The 26,883-nt window shown below is 41.2% G+C and overlaps 1 protein-coding gene across 17 annotated transcripts in view; it reads left to right on the top strand.

Annotated features, from left to right (window-relative positions):
- Positions 1 to 26,883, top strand: part of LOC120855988 (phosphodiesterase 4D interacting protein) — a 244,430-nt gene that overhangs the window by 69,128 nt on the left and 148,419 nt on the right. For 10 of the 17 annotated variants that reach the window (XM_040230914.1, XM_040230906.1, XM_040230910.1 and 7 more), the window contains exon 4: positions 24,393 to 24,503. In XM_040230914.1, coding sequence (XP_040086848.1) covers positions 24,393 to 24,503 — 111 coding nt within the window. Of the gene's footprint in view, positions 1 to 24,180; positions 24,504 to 26,883 lie in introns of those variants that run through there. The other 7 variants (XR_005719359.1, XR_005719357.1, XR_005719356.1 and 4 more) reach the window with 2 other exon arrangements.

Here is a 26,883-nt window from a genome sequence, read left to right as displayed (position 1 = left end):
TGTGTGGGTTTCTTTCATTCTTGAATGGATAGCTTTTGATATAAAATAATAAACATTCCATTTCAAAAAACAGTCACTAAAGCAGTATTGACATGAGTTTACCCCCCTCTTTTCTCAATGTGTAAATGGAAATGTTTCACGAGGACCTAATATACCAGACGTTCCTGTGGATAAAGAATATGTTCCATATAATGTGTGCCTGAGAATTGAAACAGCCTACTCTTGTTTTTGTTTTTTTCTTTTTGCTCAGAGTTGTCATGGTTACTGTTTAAAAAAAAAAAGACAGAGTTTGCAGGAATATTAAATGGCTTTTGAGGACCAAACCTCTGAACAGCTGTGGTGCTGGTAGTGGGAGTGGGGGTTGTACCATCCAACCCCTTCCTCTTTGTTCTCCTTTTGCATCTGCTGCAGTGCAGAAAGGGTGAGCAGAGCTGTGTGCGTGTGTCCTGTGCGTGTTCAGTCGCTTCAGTCGTGTCTGACTCTTTGCTACCGTATGGACTATGGTCTCCTCTGTCCATGGGATTCTCCAGGCAAGAATACTGGAGTGGGTTGCCATGCCCTCCTCCAGGGGATCTTCCCGACCCAGGGATCGAACCAGCATCTCTTACGTCTCCTGCATTGGCAGGTGGGTTCTTTACCACTAGCGCCACCTGCAGCATCTCTCAAAGCTGTGTGGGTGCTCTCTGAGAGGCCGTCTGCCTGCATGTACCTTGGGGTTGAGTGGTGATTTGGCCTGTAGAAGTGAAGGATGTCACTTCCACTGATAGGATGGATGGCCAGATGCTTTGAGAGAGGACAGAATAATAGGCTGAGCTGGTTGATGAGCAGGGGTCAGCTGACTTTCACCTGTGGAGTCCTAAGTCTTTTTCTCTCAGCATTCAGGTCTAATACTGCTGATTGGTCTTTACTGCTCAATGCTGGGAACCATTGACAGAAATCAAGCTAGGATCCAGTTGTTGTTTTTCAGTCACTAAGTCATGTCTGACTCCTTGTGACCCCATGGACTGTAGCTCACCAGGCTCCTCTGTCCTTCACTATCTCTTGGAGTTTGCTCAGATTCATGTCCATTGAGTCGGTGATGCTATCTAACCATCTCATGCTTTGCTGCCCTCTTCTCCTTTTGCATTCAATCTTTCCCAGCATCAGAGCCTTTTCTAATAAGTCAGCTCTTTGCATCAGGTGGCCAAAGTGTTGGAGCACTTGAAGCAAAGATGAAGAGAAAAGGCCAGTAAGAGATATATCTTAAATATCTCTCCTCTATGTGGTCAAGCACTAAGTAAATAACAGAAAGGCTACAACATACATATTTGTCGGAAAGGTCATTGTCAGTAAACCAAGCTGTGTCCTGCTCACAGGTCTGTTCATTCTTACATCCATTCATCCATCCATCCATTCTGTAGATTTTGAATGATAGCACCTGCTGTATGAAGAACCTCCATGAAAGGATTTGAAAATTAGAGGAGACATTAGTTAGAAAAGAAGTGTAGGAGGGAGAGGGACACATTCCAGTGTTCTACCCTAAAACTCTAAATAACCTGATATTTCTCTAAAGTTTAAATCATGCATTCAGTAGCCTTGGGATAAAAGTTGAGAGCTATACTTGGAAAGGGGAAAGGGAAATATTAATGCTGAAGGTTTTGTGCCAGAGAAGGGTCGGATCCTTCAGGGCATGAAGCAAACAGCCAGGGGATACAGGCCTGGGCTGAGCAGTCAGGAATCCATCTGTCTTAGTCCATTCAGGCTGCTATAACTGAGACTGGGCAGCTTACAAATAACTTTATTTCTCACAGTCTTGAAGGCTGGAAGTCCAAGAACAGGGCACCAGCATGGTGGCTCAGATGATAAAGAATTCACCTGCCATGCAGGAGACTCAGGTTCGATCCCCGGATTGGGAAGATCCCCTGGAGAAGGGAATGGCAGCCCACTCCAGTATCTTGCCTGGGGAATTCCATGGACAGAAGAGTCTGGTGGGCTACAGTCCATGAGGTTGCAAAGAATCTGACACGACTGAGCCACTAACACTTTCACTGTCATGGTTACCTTCTGGTTAGGGCCCTTTTAGGTTCATAGCTGATGCATTCTCACTATTTTCTTACCTGGCAGAAGGCGTTAGAGATCTCTCTGAAGTTTCTTTTATAAGATACTAATCCCAAAGGCCTGTCTCCTAATACAGTACTATTGTCAACGAGGAACAGGATTTCAGCATATGAATGAGGGGGCTTGCACATTCAGACCATGACGCCATCCTGACTTCAGTTATCCTGCAACAAACACTTGACCACTGTAAATAAAATGCCATTCCTATCCTTAGTTATAATCTACTAGGAAGTAAAGACATTGCATTAAGTATAATACAAGGTGTCGTCATCATAAAGATAAGGACAGTGTACTCTGAGACCTTGAGAGAGAATGTTTAATTTTATTAAAGGACAGAGAAGGGCAGCCAATCAGAGGACACCTCTTCTGGGGGCTGCACATTGGGTGAGGTCTTAAAATCCAAATTAAATTTTTACCAATCAGAGAAGGAGATGATAATATTCCAGATGGAGGGGAAATTTGGTGAAAGGAAGAGAAGTAGATTCATAAATAGACTGGGCTAGATAGATGCTATGGTCTGAATTTTTGTTCCCTCAAAATTCATATGTTGAGATCCAGACCCCTAGAGATGATGGCACTGGGAGGTGGGGCCTTTGAAAAGTGCTTAAGTCATGACGGGGGAGCACTCATGGATGAGATTAGTCCTTATAAAAGAGGCTCCAATTATACTGAATTATAATTGTCAGAAATATAAAAGGTACAAATGTATGATACAGTAATATATGTGCTTCTTTGTTAATCTTTAAATAACAATGTCTACCAGTGTACCTAATAATTAAACTTAAGTAATGATGGGTATTAAGTGTCATTTTGAAATCTACAACAATAGTAATGCATCATGAAAATATCTTCAATTTCTATAGAAACAGTCTCTGCCACTGATGCCCACATTCATAATGGAAGAAAACATGTAAATAAAGATGTCACTTTTCTCACAAAAAAAAAAGCTCCAGAGAGATCCCTAGCCCCTTCCACCATGGAGGATACAAGGAGACATCTGTGACCCAGAAGAGAACCCTCCCCTGGCCAGGCTGGACCCATGATCTTAGACTTCTAGGCTCCAGAACTGTGAGAAATAAACTTCAGTTGTTTACAAGCTTCCCAGTCTGTGAGATTTCCCTAAAGCAGACTGAACAGACTTAGTGAAGGGAGGTAAGGAGGGAGACTTGGAGCAAGGAAAGAAGTAATAGTAAAGGTACTCAATCAGTAAAATGTGATTGATCAGTAATATGATGGCTTCTGAAATATTTGTTGATGTAGGAAATTCTAGGGGAAAGAGCCTTTGATTCCAGAGTAAGCAATAATAAACTAAAAATGTAAATACTGGTACATTATGGAAAATACATCATTGGTCAATTAACAAGTGGAAGTGACAGCATCTTTCTTCAGTATGTTGATGCAGGAAGAAGGGGCAAAGCAAACAGAGTTTCCAAGATACAGTTTCTTCCCTTTTCTTGCATTCTCTGTCCCCGACCAACAGTATGAGTAGGTAGAGAAGGACGAGCAAGGCGAGGGGGTCAGAAATAGTGACACAGGTGAGCCTATTCAATTTTACTCTGGTAGATGTAAATTAACAGGTATTGTTTCCCATGGTAAAAAGAGTTTTGTTTAGTATATATGCTTCATTTGTACTTTTTGAATGAGTGAATTAATTTTAAACCTTGTCAACTTTGTTTTATTATTTTTTTACATATTTACTTACTCATTTATTTGGCTGTGCCAGATCTTGGTTGCAGCACAGGGGATCTAGTTCCCTGACAGAGTCTTAGCCACTGAACCACCAGGAAGGCCCTATCAGATTTATTGTAAAGACACTCCCCTCTCCACTCCATTGCCAGAGGATGTATTGATGGAGTGATTTTTATTCTTTCCAGAACTGTAGACTTGAGAAGTGGGTTAAGTGCCTCTCAAAATAAATTGCCTTATTTTGTTTTTATGCACCTGCATGAAACAAGCATCATTGTCCCTGTTTTTAAATGAGGGACCCAAAAAGCCCAGGACCAGATGGCTTCACAGCTGAATTCTACCAAAAATTTAGAGAAGAGCTAACACCTATCCTACTCAAACTCTTCCAGAAAATTGCAGAGGAGGGTAAACTTCCAAACTCACTCTATGAGGCCACCATCACCCTAATACCAAAACCAGACAAAGATGCCACAGAAAAAGAAAATTACTGGTCAATATCACTGATGAACAAGATGCAAAAATCCTTAACAAAATTCTAGCAAACAGAATCCAACAACATATTAAAAAGATCATACATCATGACCAAGTGGGCTTTACCCCAGTGCAAGGATTATTCAGTATTCGCAAATCAATCAATGTGACACACTACATTAACATTTGAAAGATAAAAACCACATGATCATCTCAATAGATGCAGAGAAAGCCTTTGACAAAATTCAACATCCATTTATGATTAAAAAAAAAAAAAACCCTCCAGAAAGCAGGCATAGAAGGGACATACCTCAATGTAATAAAAGCTGTATATAATAAACCCACAGAAAACATTATCCTCAATGGTGAAAAACTGAAAGCATTTCTCCTAAAGTCAGGAACAAGACAAGGGTGCCCACTCTCACCACTACTATTCAACATAGTTTTGGAAATTTGGGCCACAGCAATCAGAGAAGAAAAAGAAATAAAAGGAATCCAGATTGGAAAAGAAGAAGTAAAACTCTCACTGTTCACAGATAACATGATCCTCTACATAGAAGACCCTAAAGACTCCACCAGAAAATTACTAGAGTTAATCAATGAATATAGTAAAGTTGCAGGGTGTAAAATTAACACACAGAAATCCCTTGCATTCCTATGCACTAACAAAGAGAAAACAGAAAGAGAAATTAAGGAAACAATTCCATTCACCATTGCAATGAAAAGAACAAAATACTTAGGAATAAATCTACCTAAAGAAACAAAAGACCTATATATAGAAAACTATAAAACAGTGGTGAAAGAAATCAAAGATGACACAAATAGATGGAGAAATATACCATGTTTGTGAACGAGAAGAATCAATATAGTGAAAATGAGTATACTACCCAAAGCAATCTATAGATTCAATGCAATCCCTATCAGGCTACCAATGGTATTTTTCAGAGAACTAAAACAAATAACTTCACAATTTGTATGGAAATACAAAAAACCTCAAATAGCCAAAGCAATTTTTAGAAAGAAGAATGGAACTGGAGGAATCAACCTGCCTGACTTCAGGCTCTACTACAAAGCAACAGCCATCAAGACAGTGTGGTACTGGCACACAGACAGAAATATAGATCAATGGAACAAAATAGAAAGCCCAGAGATAAATCCACGCACCTATGGACACCTTATCTTTGACAAAGGAGGCAAGAATATACAATGGAGAAAAGACAATCTCTTTAAAAAGTCGTGCTGGGAAAACTGGTCAACCACTTGTAAAAGAATGAAACTAGAACACTTTCTAACACCATACACAAAAATAAACTCAAAATGGATTAAAGATCTAAATGTAAGACCAGAAACTATAAAACTCCTAGAGGAAAACATAGGCAAAACACTCTCTGATGTAAATCACAGCAGGATCCTCTATGACCCACCTCCCAGAGTAATGAAAATAAAAGCAAAAATAAACAAATGGGACCTAATTAAACTTAAAAGCTTTTGCACAATGAAGGAAACTATAAGCAAGGTGAAAAGATAGCCTTCAGAATGGGAGAAAATAATAGCAAACAAAGCAACTGACAAAGAATTAATCTCAAAAATATACAAGCAACTCCTGCAGCTCAATTCCAGAAAAATAAGTGACCCAATCAAAAAATGGCCCAAAGAACTAAACAGACATTTCTTCAAAGATGACATACAGATGGCTAACAAACACATGAAAAGATGCTCAACATCACTCATGATCAGAGAAATGCAAATCAAAACCACAATGAGGTACCATCTCATGCCGGTCACAATGGCTGCTATCCAAAAGTCTACAAGCAATAAATGCTGGAGAGGGTGTGGAGAAAAGGGAACCCTCCTACACTGTTGGTGGGAATGCAAACTAGTACAGCCACTATGGAGAACAGTGTGGAGATTCCTTAAAAAACTGGAAATAGAATCCCACTGCTGGGCATACACACTGAGGAAACCAGAATTGAAAGAGACACGTGTACCTCAGTGTTCATTGTAGCACTGTTTACAATAGCCAGGACATGGAAGCAACCTAGATGTCCATTGGCAGACGAATGGATAAGAAAGCTGTGGTACATATACACAATGGAGAATTACTCAGCCATTAAAAAGAATGCATTTGAATCAGTTCTAATGGGGTGGATGAAACTGGAGCCTATTATACAGAAGGAAGTAAGTCAGAAATAAAAATACCAATACAGTATATTAGTGCATATATATGGAATTTATAAAGATGGTAACGATGACCCTATATGTGAGAGAGCAAAAGAGACACAGATGTGAAGAATAGACTTTTGGACTCTGTGGGAGAAGGCAAGGGTGGTATGATTTGAGAGAATAGCATTGATACATGTACATTATCATATGTGAAATAGATCGCCAGTCCAGGTTTGATGCATGAGACAGGGTGCTCAGGGCTGGTGCACTGGGATGACCCTGAGGGATGGGATGGGGAGGGAGGTGGGGGGGAGGTTCAGGATGGGGAACACATGTACACCCATGGCTGATTCATGTGAATGTATGGCAAAAACCACCACAATATTGTAAAGTAATTAGCCTTCAATTAAAATTTAAAAAAAAATAATTGAGGAACCCAGGACGCATAGAAATTGTGACTTTCAGCATCATAGAGTTTATATACCACATCCTGACAGGTGATTGGGTTATTTTACATAGTCATAAGTCAAATGGCCACAGTCATGTGTTGAGAAAAATTCATTCCTGTATGCTTTCTCACTGATCACAGCATCCAACCCATCCCCAGCATCTCTGGGATGAGTGAGACTGGAGCAACACATATATAATACTAGCTAACCTGTGTTGATCACTTCCTGTGTGTCAAGTAGGGTTCTAAGTATCAATATGTACAGTACCATCTCATTTAACACTCATGGCAACCCTGTGAAGAAAGCATGATCATCACCCCAATTTATAGCTGAGGAAATAAAGGCACAAAGAAAGTAACAAAGGAACTTACCCAGTGTCTCATAATACACTGAGAATACTTGACATTTTTTGTGACCTAAAACAGTAAGTACTTTCTGGTTGGTGATAATGAAAGTACTGGCTCATATGGGACTGGAGTCATGAACTCCTCCTGTTTAGATGGGCACAGAGTGCAGTTTCGTCTTTCCCAGGTAAACTGTAAAGCCATTTTATCTCCCAGTATTCTCCATCAGTTCAGTTCAGTTCAGTCGCTCAGTCGTGTCCAACTTTTTGCAACCCCATGAACCACAGCACGCCAGGCCTCCCTGTCCATCACCAACTCCCAGAGTCTACCCAAATTCATGTCCATTGAGTCGGGTGATGCCATCCAACCATCTCATCCTTTGTCGTCCCCTTCTCCTCCTGCCTTCAATCTTTCCCAACATCAAGGTCTTTTCAAATGAGTCAGCTCTTTGCATCAGGTGGCCAAAATATTGGAGGTTCAGCTTCAACATCAGTCCTTCCAATGAACACCCAGGACTGATTTCTCCATCATATGCTTTCTATTTTGTAATTTTGAACTGCTTGCAATTAAAAGCTGTTTCATACTTCCCAGTCTTTGTTCCAGCTATTTCCTCTGCCTGGAATACTTTTTCTCTCATATTCTTTACCTGGTTAAAGCTTGCTTATCCTTCAAGTTTTAGTTAAGGGCCAGTTTTTTCTTTGTCTTTAGGATGCCTACCCTAATTCTCCAATCTCAAAGTATATACCTAGACTCTAGGCAGTTCAAGGGCAGAGAAACCTCTTGTTCACCTTTTTCTAGTCTCTGGAACCTAGCATAATCAGAGTACACAGTAAGTGCTCAGTAGATGTTCATCAACTAAGCTAAACTTGTTGAAAAGTGTTGACAATTGTTATGTTGTATTTGTATTCCCCCTGGCCTCTGCTTCAGCATTCACTGAGTAAGTAAAATAATTCTGAGGAGGGTATAGGCAAAAGAGTCAGACACAACTTAGCAACTAAACAATAACAAGACACTTTTTAGACACTTAACATATTTTATTTCAGCTCTTCTTCAGTTCCTTTTCCTAACTTATGAGGTAGATATTGTATTACATTCATTATATGAGTGAGGAGACCAAGACTCAAAGAACTCCATGAAAGCTATACAGGTATAAAGTGGAGAGCCAAGGTAATGCCAAGAGTCAGGGTTCCTGGGGAAATGAAAGGACTATTCAGAAGGAGAGGTTACGTTAGTGAAATGTGTGCAGTTTGGTTTTACGCAGAGAATTAAATGTCAAATGCTATAGAAAAGCCATGGAGTTAGTGGATATCTGTGGTTTTAAGGTCTAGAGGGGGCCTCCACTGCCCGCCCCTGTTTACACATTCTCTAATAATGTTGTCTTTGACATGAAAATGCCAGCTAGACCAGCTGCAATGTTTGCTTAATTATAGTCTGAAGCTAGCTTTTCCGGGCAGTCTGAATCCAACCACAGTGAGTCAGCCTGTTGAGGCCCCACCCATCCTGGCAGATTTTTCCATTTGGGTCTTGAAGTCTGGTGTGAAGGTGGGGATGAGTCCTAAAAGGAACTTTTCTACCTTTATGGAGATCTGAGTTACCACATCCTGGGTTTCCTGTACCAGTTTAAGTGAATCTGGGTCATGTCACTTCTGTCTTTAGTTCAAGCCATTTCAAGTGCTTCTTGAGTTTCTCTGTAATTATACCCTTGGAAAATGAATGCTACTGCTTAAGTGCATTTTCTTTTTCTCTTGTTTAAATTTTAGAACAGCATTTATCTTCCTCAAACCACAGTGCCCCAGGCATACTGGTGTTCATTTGACTACTGTCTTGAGACTTTCACAAAGTTATTAGATGAGAAAGAAGGAGAGTAAATCCTAAAGTTTTGCCAGTCACAAGCACAGAATATTTTTCTTCTTGTTAAACATGACTTTTCAGAGGGATTCCACACAGTCATTCCACAGAACTTGGGCAACTTTCATTCCTAAGCAACATTGCCAAAAATAGGCATCAAATGAATCACTTTTTTCTTAAGAACTATAAATAAAAAGAATGACTCTTAGTAGATGATGCAGAGATGTATATGAGTTACCATTCTCAGAGAGTATACACTCTGGTTAGGGACATAAGAAATTTAAATTACATGAAACTTAACTTAAATAACATCTAAAGGAACAGAATTTCCTGGTGGCTCAGATGGTAAAGCATCTGCCTGCAACGCAGGAAACCTAGGTTCAATCCCTGAGTTGGGAAGATCCCTTGGAGAAGGGAATGGCAACCCACTCCAGTATTCTTGCCTGGAGAATTCCATGGACAGAGGAGCCTGGTGGGCTATAGTCTATGGGGTCACAAAGAGTCAGGCACGACTAAGCGACTAACACTAACACACACATACGCATGTAACAGAGCATCGTAGAGCAATATACTGGCTTGGAAGGATGTCTGTAATAACAATTACAAATTTAAGAATAAACAACAACAACAATTTGAGTATTATATAAAATAAGATCTCATTAAAAAATTTTTTCATTTATTTCCATTATTAAAAATATTAGCTATTTTCTCTATTTTGTACAATATATCCTTGAGCCTATCTTACACCCAACAGTTTGTATCTCACTCCTGACCCCCGTATTGTCCCTCCCTCCCCACTGGTAACTACTAGTTTGTTCTCTGTATCTGTGAGTCTCCTTGTGTTGTTTTATATTTACTAGTTTGTTGTATTTTTTAGATTCCACTTAGAAGTGATATCATAGTATTTCTAAGATCTCATTTTTGAGGGAGAAAAAAATAGAAATGTCTGGAAGGACATATACCAAAATATTTAAAGTGATTAGGTCTGAGTGAGTGGATTAGCCATGCTTTTGCCTTCTTTAGTACTTTTTGTATTATCTAAATTTTGTGTGTTCACTTTAGTTGTCTAATTATTCAACAAATATTTCTAAAGTGCTTACTATATACAGCATAGTGTCTTAAGCACTGCAGATACAGTAATGAATATGCTGACATGGTTCCTGCTCTTACAGAGCTTACAGATTAGCCAATTACAACAGAATTTAATCATCACAATGCTGTGGAAACATTCAGGAGGGGCCCTTACCCAGACTTCAGGATCAGATAGGCTTTCTTTGGGCTTCCCTGGTGGCTTGATGGTAAAGAATCCACCCTCAAAGCAGGAGATGCAGTTTTAATCCCTGGATCAGTAAGATCCCCTGGAGGAAGGCATGGCAATTCACTCCAGTATTCTTGCCTGGAGAATCCCCATGGACAGAGGAGCCTGGTGGGCCACAGTCTATAGGGTGGCAAAGAGTCGGGCATGACTGAAGTGATTGAACATGCACGCATGCAGACTTCCTTTAGTAGTGCTTCCCAGGTGGCACCAGTGGTAAAAAACCCACCTGCCAATGCAGGAGATGTAAGAGATGCAGGTTCAAACCCTGGTCGGGAAGATCTCCTGGAGGAGAGCATGGCAACCCACTCCAGTATCCTTGCCTGGAGAATTCCAGGGGTCGCACAGAGTCGGACATGACTGAATCAACTTAGCATGCACACAGGCTTCCTTTAGTAGGTAATATCTAAATCAAGTCCTTAGGGGCTAGTTGCAGATAGTGAAGTCAAAGCTGAGTGGAAATTGAAGAGGAATGACTTTGTAGGCTTACACTGCTACCCATGAAAAGTTCTGGAGGCAGCAGACAGCAAGTTCAGAAACAGAAGGCTTTTTGTCGTAGCGGAAGCACTAGAGTGTTGACTGGGGTTCAAGTTGGTTTTATCTCCCCCTCTTTACTCTGAACTCACGGTCAAAGCCTTATTGTTACAGCCATGGTTGTCCATGGTATCAGTTTGAACTCAGTTCTTATGCCTAGAGAAAGTCTTAACTGTGCGTTTAAAATCACCTTCTTTGCTAGGGAAGAATGGAGAAAGAATTAATGAAAATTTAGAAAAGTAAATGAGGCCATAAATTTACACATTCCCCCTGAATATGAAAAGCTCAGCAAACAATCTTTCTGGGTCCAACCAGTTGTAAACAAGCAAAAGTAATTCCTACTGGTGTTGGTCAGGCCAAACTGCAGGAGAATCTAGTTTGGAGTCTAGTTCTTGGAACTCCCAGCACCAGTGCAGCACAACTGTTGTTTTGGCATGGAGCTCATTTAACTGTCTCTGACAGCACTATTTCTGGCTGGAGCATTTATTTTTGGTGACCAGGGAAGTTGTTATTTGTTTTGTTTTGTTTTTATATAGTTCGTACTGCTGTAATGGGATGATGACGACACTGTGTTATTCCAGGATTGGAGGTGATATGGCTATGTATCCATGGTTGGGGAAGACAGCAGAGACTTCACTGGAACCCCTGTCCTAACTACACAATGACATTGCCTAAGACAGGGTTTATTTATCGACCTGATGTAACAGCTCTGTTGTTAGCTGTCCTGCCATCAGGCCAGTTATTTCAAGAAAAGGCTGTGTAGAAGATGGGTATTTGTATGCTTCTAGGTTTAAAGGGGAAAAAATCTAATGATATTGTTAATATTTTGGCATTTAAAAAACTCTGAACTTCAGGGATTATGTTGAAATATCAGAAACAGAGTTTCAAAAGAACGATTTATTTTGCAACCCCAAAGAAAAAAAGCCAGATGTTTGTAGAGTTCTCAGTCTGCTTTCTGAGGCAGATGTAAACAGCTGACTTCTGGAACTCTGGACAGAAACCTTGTGTGGAGGTGAAAGACCAAGTTAATCAACTTTGATTGACATTTTCCTTATTAGAATGTTCTGCAGAAGTTATGCATATTCTTCAGAGCAGCCTAATGAGTACGTTTCTCCTGTGTCAAAATATAAAGTGGACTGTGTGTTCTGTTTTAATGTAAGGATATAACAAAACTTTAATTTTTGATTGTTGATGTTGTTCAGTCACTGAGTCATGTCTGACTCTTTGCAACCCCATGGACTGCAGCACATCAGTCTTCCCTGTCCTTCACCATCTCCCGAAGCTTGCCCAAACTCAAGTCCATTGGGTCGGTGATGCATCCAACCATCTCATCCTCTGTCGTCCCCTTCTCCTCTTGCCTTCAATATTGCCAGGCCTCAGGGTTTTTACTAATGAGTTAGCTCTTCGCATCAGGTGGCCAAAGTATTGGAGCTTCAACTTCAGCATCAGTACTTCCAATGAATATTCAGGACTGATTTCCTTTAGGATGGACTGATTGGATCTCCTTGCAGTCCAAGGGACTCTCAAGAATCTTCTCCAACACCACAGTTCAAAAAACATCAATTCTTTGGTGCTCAGCCTTCTTTTGGTCCCACTCTCACATCTATGTATGACCACTGGAAAAATATAGCTTTGACTATACGGACCGTTGTTGGCAAGGTAATTTCTCTGCTTTTTAATATGCTGTCTAGCTTTTCTTCCAAGGAGCAGGTATCTTTTAATTTCATGGCTGCAGTCACCATCGGCAGTGATTTTGGAGCCCAGGAAAATATGCTGCTTTTGAATACCCTGTCTAGTGTATCATAACTTTTCTTCCAAGGAGCAAGTGTCTTTTAATTTCATGGCTGCAGTCACTGTCCACAGTGACTTTTGGAGGCCAAGTCTGTCACTCTTTCCATTGTTTCCTCATCTGTTTGCCATGAAGTGATGAGACTGGATGCCATGATCTTAATTTTTTGAATGCTGAGTTTAAGCCAGCATTGTCACTGTCCTCTTTCACTTTCATCAAGAGGCTCTTTAGTTCCTCTTAGTCTTCTGCCATAAGGGTAATGTCATCTGCATATCTGAGGTTATTGGTATTTCTCCTGGAAATCTTGATTCCTGTTTGTGCTTCATCCAGCCCAGCATTTCACATAATGTATTCTGCATATAAGTTAAATAAGCAGAGTGGCAATATACAGCCTTGATGTACTTCTTTCCTGATATGGAACCAGTCTATTGGTCCATGTCCAGTTCTAACTGTTGCTTCTTGACCTGCATACAGATTTCACAGGAGGCAGGTAAGGTGGTCTGATATTCTCACCTCTTTCAGAATTTTCCACAGTTTATTGTGATCCACACAGTCAAAGGCTTTGGCATGCATAGTCAATGAAGCAGAAGTAGATGTTTTTCTGGAATTCTCTTGCCTTTTCTATGATCCAATGAATGTTGACAATTTAATCTCTGGTTCCTCTGACTTTTCTAAATCCAGCTTGAACATCTGGAAGTTCTCCATTCATATACTGTTGAAGCCTTGCTTGGAGAATTTGAGCATAACCTTGCTAGTGTGTGAAATGAGTGCAATTCTAACTTTTGATAGAACATAGTAATCCATGAGTATTTAATAGTGAGGGCCACTTAGAGTATACTTTATTTAGTCTTTATGTTAGGACCCCATAATCTAAGTAGGATTGATATACATTTAGAAATGGTCAGTTCTAAATCGTGTGCTTTGAATTGAATTGAATTGAACTTGAATTGGATCTTTAGTATAAAAGAATACTTTGTAAAGGCAAAGGACTGTACATGTTATTTCTCCCAGCTTTGGTTTTTTTCTTCTTCTTTTTTAAAATAACAGCTTTATTGAAATATAATTTACATACCATAGGATCCATCATTTTAAAGTGTACAGTTCCATGTCCTTTGTATATTCAATGAGCTGTGCAACAGTTCCCTCTATCTAGTTCCAGGACGTTTTCATCACTCCCCCTAAACCATCATACCCATAACTAGTCACTTTCTGTTCCCTATTTTCCCAGGCCCTGGAAACCACTCATCTAATTTCTCTATGGATTTGTCTAGTATGAAAATTTGGTATAAATAGAATCATACAATATATGACTCTGTGCCTGGCTCATTTGATATTAGAATAACATTTTCAAGGTTCATTAATGTTGTAGTCTATGTCAGTAGTTTTCTATTATATGAATATACTAAACTGTGTATATTCATTCTTCTCTTTTTGTATATTTGGGATGTTTCTGCTTTTTTTCACTATTGTGAATGATGCTTCTATGAACATTCATATACAAGATTTTATGTGGACATATGTGTCACTTCTCTTGGGTGTATACCTAGAAGTGGAATTGCTTGGTCATGTAGTTCAGTTCAGTTGCTCAGTCGTGTCCGACTCTTTGCAACCCCATGAATCACAGCACGCCAGGCCTCCCTGTCCATCACCAACTCCTGGAGTTCACTCAAACTCACATCCATCGAGTCAGTGATGCCATCCAGCCATCTCATCCTCGGTCGTCCCCTTCTCCTCCTGCTCCTAATCCCTCCCAGCATCAGAGTCTTTTCCAATGAGTCAACTCTTCTCATGAGGTGGCCAAAGTACTGGAGTTTCAGCTTTAGCATCATTCCTTCCGAAGAACACCGAGGACTGATCTCCTTTAGAGTGGACTGGTTGGATCTCCTGGAAGTCCAAGGGACTCTCAAGAGTCTTCTCCAACACCACAGTTCAAAAGCATCAATTCTTCGGCACTCAGCTTTCTTCACAGTCCAACTCTCACATCCATACATGACCACTGGAAAAACCTTGACTAGACGGACCTTTGTTGGCAAAGTAATGTCTCTGCTTTTGAATATGCTATTTGGTCATAACTTTCCTTCCAAGGAGTAAGCGTCTTTTAATTTCATGGCTGTAATCACCATCTGCAGTGAGTTTGGAGCCCCTCAAAATAGTCTGACACTGTTTCCACTGTTTCCCCATCTATTTCCCATGAAGTGATGGGACCAGAAGCCATGATCTTCATTTTCTGAATGTTGAGCTTTAAGCCAACTTTTTCACTCTCCTCTTTCACTTTCATCAAGAGGCTTTTGAGTTCTTCACTTTCTGCCATAAGGGTGGTGTCATCTGCATATCTGAGGTTATTGATATTTCTCCCGGCAATCTTGATTCCAGCTTGTGCTTCATGCAGCCCAGTGTTTCTCATGATGTACTCTGTATATAAGTTAAATAAGCAGGGTGACAATATACAGCCTTGATGTACTCCTTTTCCTATCTGGAACCAGTCTGTTGTTCCATGTCCAGTTCTAACTGTTGCTTCCTGGCTTGCATACAGGTTTCTCAAGAGGCCGGTCAGGTGGTCTGGTATTCCCATCTCTTTCAGGGTTTTCCACAGTTTCTTGTGATCCACACAGTCAAAGGCTTTGGCATAGTCAATAAAGCAGAAATAGATGTTTTTCTGGAACTCTTGCTTTTTCAATGATCCAGTGGATGTGTAGTTACCCCATGTTTAATCCTTTGAGGACTAGCTTTGGTTTATTCATCTTGAAAATGTTTTATAGAGGGTCAGGTAGTCAGATCCTCTGGGGTCACAGGAATATTATTTATAATGAAGGATACATTTTGAAAAGATGAAGGGACCTGGTGTAGAAGTAGACAGACCTTATGAGTCACATGGGGCATCCTAGAGTCACAGGGGTCTCTAGTGTTATGATGAAGACCCTGAGTATGAAATATGGGTCAGACTGTTGGAAGTTGCAGTCTGTGCACTTCCACTTTCTAGATAAGCTTACTTTCCTAGAGTGCAAAATGGATATAATAGATAATCCACTTACTTCACAGTGTTGTGCTGAAGATAAATGAAATAATACATGTAATGGAAGTGTTTTGTATATTGTCAAATCCCATACAAGTGATTGTTGTGAAGATAGTATAATTATATCTACTTAATTTTGTAATACAAGTCAAAGTCATTCAAAACAGCCTGTAATTAAACTTTTGTATTTCTTCAACATAGATTTTATCCAAAAAGCATAGGGACTCCCAGACACACATATGTATTATAAATAAAATATTTATATATGATACAAACCATCATCCTTCTCCCTGCCACATCCCTGCCTATCCCTATCCCTACCCTCCAGTCCAAAACAAGTAGGGTTCCACTACTCTCCAGCCATTGGTGTGCCTTTCCCATAGGGCTGTTTTGAAAATATGATAGTTAGCAAAGTCTACTGAGGGTATCCTTAGGTCCTAGTCGTCGTTGCTGATTTTATCTTGGAAATATGTCTTTTATGCTCACTAGTCTTCTCTTTCTCTTCCTGCACACAAGGCAACCAGAGCGTTTAATCTGAACAGCTAGACTCCCACTGCCTTTTAGGGCTCTGCCATGAGAGAGCTGGTGGGATGCTCTGAGATTCTTCAAAAAGTGACAGCTCTCTCATTGGTGCTGCCTTTGATAATATTGTTTCTATGAGAAAATAGGTTTCAAACTAGACCCTCAGGATAATTAAGGATCTTAAAAGCTCTCCAGAACTAACTCCTAGCTAATGTGTAAAGATGATAGACAGGGAGGCCTGGAGTGCTGCAGTCCATGGGGTCACAAAAGAGTCGGACACAACTGAGCGACTGAACTGAATTGAACTGAATGTGTGAAGATTTTAACAATATCCCTGACAAGTGGTTCTTAAGTTTCAGTTGATTCCTTTTTGTGGCAGGAAATTTACTATCTCTCATAATGTTATGGTAAGTAAATATTTGATGTATGAATGTATGGATGAAGGGAGGCAATAAGTTCACTACAACTCTACTAGAGAATTTATTCTTATATCTAATTGAAAGCTGCCTTCAATTCCTAGTTTCATTCCATCTAAAATAGTTTTTTAAAAAATAATGAATTTTCACAAAGAACTCCCAGAGTTCTGGGAGTATGTGTCTGGGAGTCCCTATGTTTCACAATAAAACATTTGAACATACAATAGAACAATAAAACAATAGAACATGCAAAGAACAAGAAAACATTTGCCCATGTATCCAATATCTAAATTTTAACATATATTATTTTTGCTAATATGGTACAGATATAATTGCAGCACTCTTAATAACCTACGTGGATCCTATCTCCTGAATTTTTTCCTACAGTTAATTACTGTTAACTATTTTTCTTGAAGTCACACAGTTAGAAAATTGCAGAACTGAGATGTGAACCCAGATGTCCTTGGTTCGAAAGCCATTGCTCTTTCCACAATTCTGTGTTATCCCACCTAGGTAAATGTATATAATAGTGATAACATTTATCACCAGTTTGTAAGTAGACAGCATCGATAAAATATCAAGGGTTACTTAAAAACTATTCTCCTGTTCCTCTGCTTACCGTATTAACTTATTTAAGAATTTTTTTTGTTTTCATGAAATGTAAAGATATGAATTATCACAGGTATCAAATTAGTGGAGTTTAAGTTGCAGAAGTTTTATTATATTTGAAAAGAATGTGCCAATTAAGATGATTAATCATTTTTAGTGAAGTGGAACTATATTTTTAGGAGAGGGAAGACATTAATATGTCTTCAAGCATTTCCATTATAAGAACTGTCTGGGGGGTCTGAATACGATTAAGCAAATGTGAGGCTGAGTTTTTTTTTTAAAGGCTGACTTGACAGTTGGTTATGTTAATGGGGCATGACATACAACAGCTGGGTTGTAATCTCCTACTATTGTTGGCATTGATTGAGTTCTTAGTAAAGTCTTATTTCCAGTCTGGTCTAATGCATTAAGAAGCGGTGGGAAGGAGAAATTAAGAAAAGAGCAGGGGAGAGCCATTAATGTTTGGAAAACATATTTTGAGATAAGAGTAAAGATTTTTGATGTACTATGTACAAAAGGAAGAACAAAGACAGAGGCACTGCCCCGTGTTCAAGAACCTGCATGTGCTTGTTTCCTTAGCAGTGCAGAGCTTATCCAAAGGTCTGAGAGACCTGATTAAGAAAGTCTAGTGTGCAGCCCAGGTGTTTTTTTTTTGTTTGTTAAAGCCACAAAACACAAATAAAATAAAGCATAAACAATAAGAAAATAAACAATCTTCCTGGTAAGAGGTTCCTGGCCCTCTGGCACTGCCTCCCTCCTCACCCTTTGTTCAAACTGAGAGCCAGGATCTGCCTAAAGGAACAAAGTTGGACTCCTCATCCTGACTTTCGATATCTTTCTGAAATGGTCCTTTACTTCCCATCTTCTCTGACCCCCACACAGGACAGCTGTGCCCTTTGTTTCAGTACAGTTGGTCATCTGCACCACTGCTTATGTTCTACCCACCTAGCTTGCCTTGTATTCTCCCTCTAGTCTATACAAACTTGATTCATTCTTTAAGGAGAGCTAAAATGTCATTTCTCTCTGGAACCTTCTCCAGTAGCCTCTTTTTCCTAATTTCTGTAGTTTTTGCTATTTGTATAGTTTATACTATCCTTTGATTGTTATTTGTCATATGTAATATTATTCCCCATTTCTTCAGAACACTTGTTCACACTTCAGATTCTGCATTGTGTATTAAAATTAGCCTGTTAGAATAATTTATTTTATTTATAAAATTACCTTTAGCTATGTTCTTCATCCTACAAGAACTGCGGAATCTTGTATGCACATTACATTCTATTAGGATTAAATCCAGTGAGGTCAAAGTCAGCAGGTTAGTTATTCATCCATTCTTTTATTCAACAAGTATTTTTTGAGCACCTACTTTGTGCCAGGCACTATTCTGGATACAGACAACATAGAAGTGAACAAAACAGGCCCAAATCCTGGCTTTTCATGGAGTTTGCATGCTAGTGGGAGATACAGACAAGAAAGAAAATAAGTAAATACAATATTTTAGAAGATGATAATGCTATGGGATTAAAAAAACAGTGAAGGAGATAATGGAGGGCTGGGGTGAGGCATAGGGTGAGTTGCAATTTTAAATAGGGTGGTCACCTCACTGAGGAAGTGACATTTGATCCAAGACTTGAAGAGAGTGAGGAAGAGAATCATGCAGATAACTAAAGAAAGCATGCCATTCAGAAGGATCAATTAGCTGAAAGGCCCTGAGAGGGGAGCGGTATTTTGGTGTTTTTGAGAAATAGCAGATAAACCATGTGGCTGGAAGAAGGTATGTAGGGGGAGAGTAGCAGGGAAAAGAATGTAGAAGAGAGGGCAGGAGAGGGGCTCCAGATTACTCAGGGCCTTGGGCCTTATGGGCTAATGAACAGACTTAGCCTTTCAGTCTTAGTTAGATAGGAAGCCACTCGTGGTTTCCAGCAGAGGAGTAATCTGATATCTTAAAAGGCTCACTGTGGCTGCTCTGCTAAGTATCACTGCTATTAGGGGAGCAAGGGTGGGAGCAGGGAGACCAGTTAAAGGACTATTCAAATCGCTTAGGGGAGGGACTTCCCTGGTGTCCTGTGGCTAAGACTCTGGGCTCCCAGTGCAGGGGACCTGCATTCAATCCCTGTTCAGGGAACTAGATACCACATGCCACAATTAATGATTCTACATGCCACGACTAAGACCCAGCACAGCCAAATAAATATTCAATAAATAAAAGCACTTTTAAAAAATTAGCTTAAGGGAAAGATCACAGTATCTTGGGCCGGAGTGGCAAAGGTGCCAGTGGCAGTGGTGGTAGATAGATTCTCTGTATATATTGAAAGTAGAATTAGGCAGATTTATAGACAGATGAGATGATGTGTGTGCAAAAGAAGGGTCAAGACTAATTCAAAGTTTGGAGCCCAAACAACTCCAAATATTGGTGATTACAAACTGAAAGGCAATCCAAAGAGGAAGAAACATGTGCTGGGAAAAATCAGGAATTCAGCTTTATATATCATGAGTGTGAGATATCTGTATTCAACTGGAGATTTCTACTAGGAAGTTAGATATAGATTGGAATTCAGGAGAAAGATAAAGATGGGCATATAAACTTAGAAATTTAAGTAAATAAAACATCACTTTTCTGGTCTTCACTCTAGAAGATGTAGTTTCTTTGGAACTATTAAAACCAACTTTTTTATGTTATTGGAAAATTATGAAAATAATATAAGCAAGCTAGCCCATATTAAACAGATCAAATCAGCAAAAAAGAAATATATATACAGTACTTATCTGTTCATTGAAGTGAACTGAAAGTCGCTCAGTCATGTCCAACTCATTGTAACCCCATAGACTATACAGTCCATGGAATTCTCTAGGCCAGAGTACTGGAGTGCGTAGCCTTTCCCTTCTCCAGGGGATCTTCCCAACACAAGGATCAAACCCAGGTCTCCTGCATTGCAGGCGGATTCTTTACCAGCTGAGCCACAAGGGAAGCCCAAGAGTACTGGAGTGGGCAGCCTATCTCTTCTCCAGCGGATCTTCCTGACCCAGGAATCGAACCAGGGTCTCCTGCATTGCAGGTGAATTCTTTACCAATTGAGCTACCAGGGAAACCCTACTTAACAAATACTTAGGGAATACTTCCTAAATATTCTGCAATGAGAATATGAAGACACAAAGTGTGCCTTGCCAGCCCTCGAGACACTCTAGTCTGATTGAGGCGATTATCTACTGTACAGTGGGATGAATGAACTGGAGAGGTCTTCTTGGCAACTGTGGGAGCTGAAAGAATGTAGAAAGACATTTCGGTCATTGACCCTTGGGCAGCTTACAGACTGTTGGGTTGGTTAAAAGTTCATTGGGGTTTTTCTATAAGATGTTATGAAAAATCCTGAATGAATTTTTTGGCTAACCCAGTAGTTAGACAGACACATGAACAGTTAAAAGCTCTAAAGTGTGTAAATAAACCTGCAGGACAGTAGAAAAGCAATACCATGAGGTATTGCCAAATGTTAATATTTGCCTTAAGTGCTCAAGAGGAAAATTTTTCCAGTCTGGCTAGCAGGGAAGGCTTGGAGTGAAATATAAACTTGAAAAAAGGACTTGAAACGAGAGACAAGCTGTCTTGAGAGGGTGTGATGGTTTTTCTTTTATGCTAGTAGTGACGAGATGCCTGTGAAGGGGTTTTAAGTAAGACTTAAGTTGTGACAATAATATTTTCAAAATAATGGAGTTTTTCTAGCTGTAATAAGAAGAGATGGCTGGATGAATTCTGGCAGAGAGGATAGATAACTGTTGCAAAAGTTTTTGCTTTTGTGGATTATTGTGGGAATGTTGTGGGAATGGCACATTCAAGTGGAACTAACTAGCAAAGAGTTGGTTGCCAATATAGGGCTAGATCTTGGGTGACACAGCTTGGTTTGGGATTTGGGGACTGTTTGGGAGGCAAAAATGATAGCCCTAAAATCTCTAAGGGAGAAAATGTGAAAAGAAAAAAATCAGAAGGCTAAGGACTACTTGTCATTTAAGCAGTAGCATTAAAGAGCCAGGAAATTAAAAAAAAAAAATACAGAAGAGGCTAGGGAGATAGGAAAAGAACAAGGGATCACAGAGTTCAAGAGGAAATAGGATTAATGTGAAGAAAGAAATACCTAGGTTGGATAAGAACACCTGTATTCATATTCAGTTTTACTTTCCATAAAGGTTCTATTTAATTACCTTACATGACGAAAGAATCCAAGTAGACATCAAAAGCATGATTAAACATTAATCTAGAATCTGGTATCTGGTTCCCCTGTGCGAAATGGGGTCTTCCCTCATGGCTCAGGCACTAAAGTATCCTCCTGCAATGCAGGAGATCTGGGTTCGATCCCTGGATCAGGAAGATACTCTGAAGAAGGGACTGGCAACCCACTCCAGTATTCTTGCCTGGAGAATCCCATGGCCAGAGGAGCCTGACAGGCTACAGTCCATGGGGTTGCAAAGGGTCAGACATGACTGAGCGACTAAGCATGCACGCACATTCAAAATGGAGGTAATGATAACTAGGCTATTCCTCTAGAAGCTTAGACCAGGAAAAGGCCTTAAACAGGTTCAACTACTTCATACTTTTATGAGGACAGTTAGGCCTCTGGAGAAGTGTACTCCCAAGGGCATATAGTTATTTAGTAACAGAGGTGGGACCAGAAAAAGGATCTTTTTGAGTTTTAACTTAGACTTTTCTCTTCCTCACTGTCTCTACCTAAGCCTAGATGACATTCATTTATTCTAAAAGCACTGATTTAATGGAAATAGCTAAATACATTTTAAATGTGCATTTTTAAAAAATGAAGACTATATTGTCTTAAGTTACCAGTGGTCTAGGTAAGAAATGTGTTGTCTTCTTATCATTCAAATCCGTTCAAGAGAAAGTGCTCAGTCATGTCCATCTCTCTGTGGCCCCATGGACAGCAGCCTGCCCGCCACCTCTGTCCATGAGATTTCCCAGGCAAGAATACTGGAGTGGGTTGCCATCTCCTCCTCCAGGATTTGAGAGAATGCTCAGTTCTAACTGTGGCTCCTGAGTCCACTTCATTCACTCATTTTTATCTTTCAAAGCAAATTGCAAGTGCAATTTCTAGTCTAAGCTTTCTTTCTCTCACCGTCCCAGTTAAAATGAATCACTCCTTCTTCTGGGTTCCCATAGATTCAGTATTTTTCAAAGCTTCAGGACAAAATTTATTAGTAGGTCTTGAAATCAGTTCAGTGGGTCACCCCCCAAAAGAGAAATGGAATAAAAAATATCAAAGTGCATCCATCCCACAGAGTGCTGGTTAACATTACTTTGGGGAATTTGTGCTTCAGTTGTGTGTGTGTTTGTGTGCATGCACTGGATTTCAGTATGAAGTGTAAAAAGTTTAAATAACACAGGCCATAGCATAAAACACACACATACATGCATGCTAAGCCACTTAAGTCATGTACTATGGACTGTAGCACCCCAGGCTCCTCTGTCCATTGGATTCTCCAGGCAAGAATACTGGAGTAGGTTGCCATGCCATCTTCCAGGGGATTAACCCATGTCTTTTACATCTACTGCATTGGCAGTTGGATTCTTTATCACTCATGCCACCTGGGAAGCTCAAAACATATGCATCTATATCTATATGGCCACCTATCTCTTGGAAGGTTGGGACTGTCTTCATCTTTGTATCCCTCTTGCTCAACATATCACCTGCTGTGTACAAAGGGGATGTTGATTGGAATTATTATGTATAAAGAATTAGACGAATGAAGAGCAGGTAGTGTGGAGAGGAAATGACTACTTGAATTAAGTATAAACTTTTGTTTTCTTTACTTTGAATGTTAATATCTTTTTTTTTTCCATGCTAGTATTATTGCAACTGAGAACCTGTGTTTGGTATCTGTGCTGTGGCGCTGTCTCCCAGTCACCTTCAATGTCCCGTGTGGTGTGGTATAAATAATACTTCCTGCTAATGTTGCAGCTGTCATTCAAGGATCTTAAATTGCGTTAGGAGCAGGATCTGGTGATGAGTGCCTGGCTCCACTTGGCAGGTGCTGGAGTTAAGAACTAGTGACTGGGTGAAATCTCTGGGCTCCAGTCTGACGCCTCCCTTCATCACCTCCCACCCTCCTTTTCTCCCTCATCCCTTAGAGGGAGTAGCCTTTGACCCTGCCTCTTGAAGCTGGTGTAGCTGGTAGAGAGTTTGCAAAGATTTCACTGAACTGGAAGATTGGCCTTTTCTTTGGAGGTAGCTCAGGTGTGTGGACTTCCCAGTGGTAGTTCAGTGATAAAGAATCTGCCCGCCAGTGCAGGAAACACAGGTTTGATCCCTGGGTTGGAAAGATCTCCTGGAGAAGGAAATAGCAACCTATTCCAGTATCCTTGCCTAGGAAATCCCATGGACAGAGGACCCATGGGGTCACAGACAGTCAGACATGACTAAGCACGCAGAAGCATGTATGCACACATGCACACACGCACGTGTAGGGGTAGGTGAGCAGGATAAGAAAGGCCATTTCTCACTGCCTCAAGGCTGGAAAGGTCCAGGGAGAAAACCTGGGAAGGAACTAATTAGAGGTGCGCTTCTGGGTATCAAAGGAAATTAGAAACCCCTCTGATGAGTCCTTCTTGAAGATTTGTACCTGATAGGAAGGGGATATTCCATACATGGTCACCATTCTGTGGGCCATTTTATATACTTGCAATCCCACCATCACCTTGAATTACTCCCCTTCCCCATTTCCTGGGAGCTTCTGGGGGGTCCGCCTCCTCTCTTTTAGGAGAAACTGTTAACTGCTTACAGTTGGGCCTGGGAGACTCTGCAAGAGTGAGAGCCGAGTCCTAGCTAGGAGTCAAGTTACACCACTTGTGTTTGAGTTCACGCAGCATGTTCCTCTGTCAGGGATTCCGCAAATATCTCCCGAGGTAAAAAAGGAAAGCGGGCGCGCTCCAGCACCCAGACCAGCGAGCCCAGGCCCAAGTGCGGGAGGCAGCCAGCCGCCAGGGCCATGTCGACGTAGCCCCGCAGTGTGGCCGCCGGCTCGCTTCATGCCGCGGTGCAGCTGCACCACGTTCCTGGGCTGAGGGGGGCAACCGGGCGCGCGCTGCTCCCCATGGGTTGCCCACCATGTCTAATGGATATCGCACTCTGTCCCAGCACCTCAATGACCTGAAGAAGGAGAACTTCAGCCTCAAGCTGCGCATCTACTTCCTGGAGGAGCGCATGCAGCAGAAGTATGAGGCCAGCCGGGAGGACATCTACAAGCGGGTGAGTGCTGGGGGGGCTGCCACTCCGCTGGGGCGGCGGGGGGCCAGTGTGGACCCATCAAGATGCCGGGTTGTTCCTACGTTCCTCCTCATGCGGTGCGAACTAGCGAGGGAGGCGGTTCTGGGCCGGCTTTGGTCACCTTCACGCCTCCTGACCTTGGACAAGCCCATTTCGCCTCTTTTATTTCCTGCTCTCCTACTCTGTGAAAATAGGGAGTGGGATTAAATCAGAGGCTCCCAAAGTCTGGTGTGGAACTGTGGAGACAGTCACCTTGGGAGCTGCTTTATAAGTGTAGCTACATTCCTGACTCACCCCCAGGGATTCTGATTTGGTAAGGGAGGGGGGACTTAGAAACCAGCATTTTAAAACAACCCCTGGAGGAGACTGAAGCTGGTAGTTTTTAAGTCCCATGCTCTGCTTAGAGCAGGGAGCCTTCTAGCTCTGTCTGGCACATGGGGGCAGGAAATGGTGCCATGGAGGAAAGGGCAGGGATGGAGGACATTTCTCTTCCTTGAGAAATCCATGATTTGTTTTTGAAGATGATTATTCAGATGAATTTCTAGGACAGAATGTAAGGCGTTTTCATCTTTCGGAATAGTTCACCTTAGAATGAAGAAAGGGTATTGATGGAATGAACAGCCTGTTGGCCTTGGGTGGGGTGTGAGAGGGAATGGCAGCTTCCCTGGAAGGGAGGACCATCTTAATTGATGGATGAATGGGGTGGGAAAGGAAGACTCGGGGGCATTGGCTGAGCTGAGGGTGAGACAGCACCTTGAGGACATTAGGCTATGGTTTACAAGGATTAAGCTTCCTAACTGGTTGCCACAATGTTAGTTTCCTTAGCTTTCTTAGTGTCTGGGCAAGCGGAAACTCAAGTGGCCAGAGTGACCTGGAGCTGATGCCCTCTGACTTTATCAGAGATCCTGAATCTCCAGCTGTTCATACCAGAAGACAATATGAATATTATCATTGTCTATGTGTGCCCTATCCTGTTGAGAAGAAGGTTGGGATACATTACAGGCTGCTAGATAATGCTTTGGATCAGAGGAATAACTGGTGTCTATGAGACCCAAACCACTCTTTGGTAAATTCAACTATTATGAGCAGCTAAATCTGAGGCATTTAGCCCTATTTTCTGTCTTTCCTGGATTTCTATGTTTTAACCTGAATTTTCCTGAAATTGATCACACTCATCTTTCATCTTTTATGTGGCTATATAGTGAGGTGGGCTTCCCTGGTGGCTCAGCTGGTAAAGAATCTGCCCTCAGTGCAGGAGACTTGGGTTGAAAAGAGCCTCTGGAGAAGGGAAAGTCTACCCCACCCAGTAATCTGGCCTAGAGAATTCCATGGACTATAGTCACAAAACGTCGGACACAACTAAGCGACTTTCACTGTCATGAGCGTGCCTCAGTGGAACTGCCGGTAGTCAAGGAGGATACTGTGAGAACTGGTAACAGAGAGAGGAAGAAGGAGAGCATGAGTAGCAATATTTGCCTTGGGGTAGGAATGATGAATAAATTTGCTCACTGTGCAGAGAAAGGACAATTTTCCTACCAACTGTCTCTAAAGCAAGGCAGAAGGAAGGGACAATTTCTTAGATAATTTGAAGGAGAGGATTTTTTTTAGCTTGAATCAAGTGACTGTTTGAGTCATTTCATCTCATTTAGTCTCACCCCCTGCTCTGCAGTGGCTAAGGAGACAGTCTTCAGGGAAGCTTTGGGTCCGTGTGAGAGGGCACCATTGCTTTCCTGGAGAAGTGTGATTAAGATTATAGCGACTTGTTAGGTGGTCCAGTGGTTAGGACTCTGTGCTTCCAATGCAGGGGGCGAGGGTCCCATCCCTGGTTGGGGAACTAACATCCCACAAACCATGTGGTACAACCAAAAAAAAAAAAGATTATAGAAGCTGCATGGGAGCATGGTCTGGGGGTAAGAGAACATCGTCACGTGCAGAGATGACAACCCTTTTGTTAGACTCCAGTATTTCCATGAGGTTTCTCAAGTGGTGCTAGTGGTAAAGAATCTGCCTGCCAATTAAGGAAACATGAGAGACGTGGGTTCAATCCCTGGATGGGGAAGATCCTCTGGAAGTGGGCATGCCAACCCACTTCAGCATTCTTGCCTGAAGAATCCCATGGACAGAGGAGCCTGGGGGGCTACAGTCCATGGGGTTGCAAAGAGTCGGACATGACTGAAGCAACTTAGCACGCATGCACACAATGCCATGAGTCCCACTCAGGTGGTAAAAATGGCCCTATCTCTTTTTGGTCATAAAAGCAGAGTAATCAGGCAGCTACTGGCCTCATATAATTTGGGGAATCTTAAACCTTGTGGGGTCACAAAGGGACTAACACAGTTAAATGTGAAACACATGTGTGGGA

This window comes from Oryx dammah, unplaced genomic scaffold (assembly GCF_014754425.2).
Source record: "Oryx dammah isolate SB20612 unplaced genomic scaffold, SCBI_Odam_1.1 HiC_scaffold_28, whole genome shotgun sequence".
NCBI lineage: Eukaryota > Metazoa > Chordata > Mammalia > Artiodactyla > Bovidae > Oryx > Oryx dammah.
Note: the sequence above shows the minus strand (reverse complement) of the source record. Positions and strands in the feature narration are given on the sequence as shown.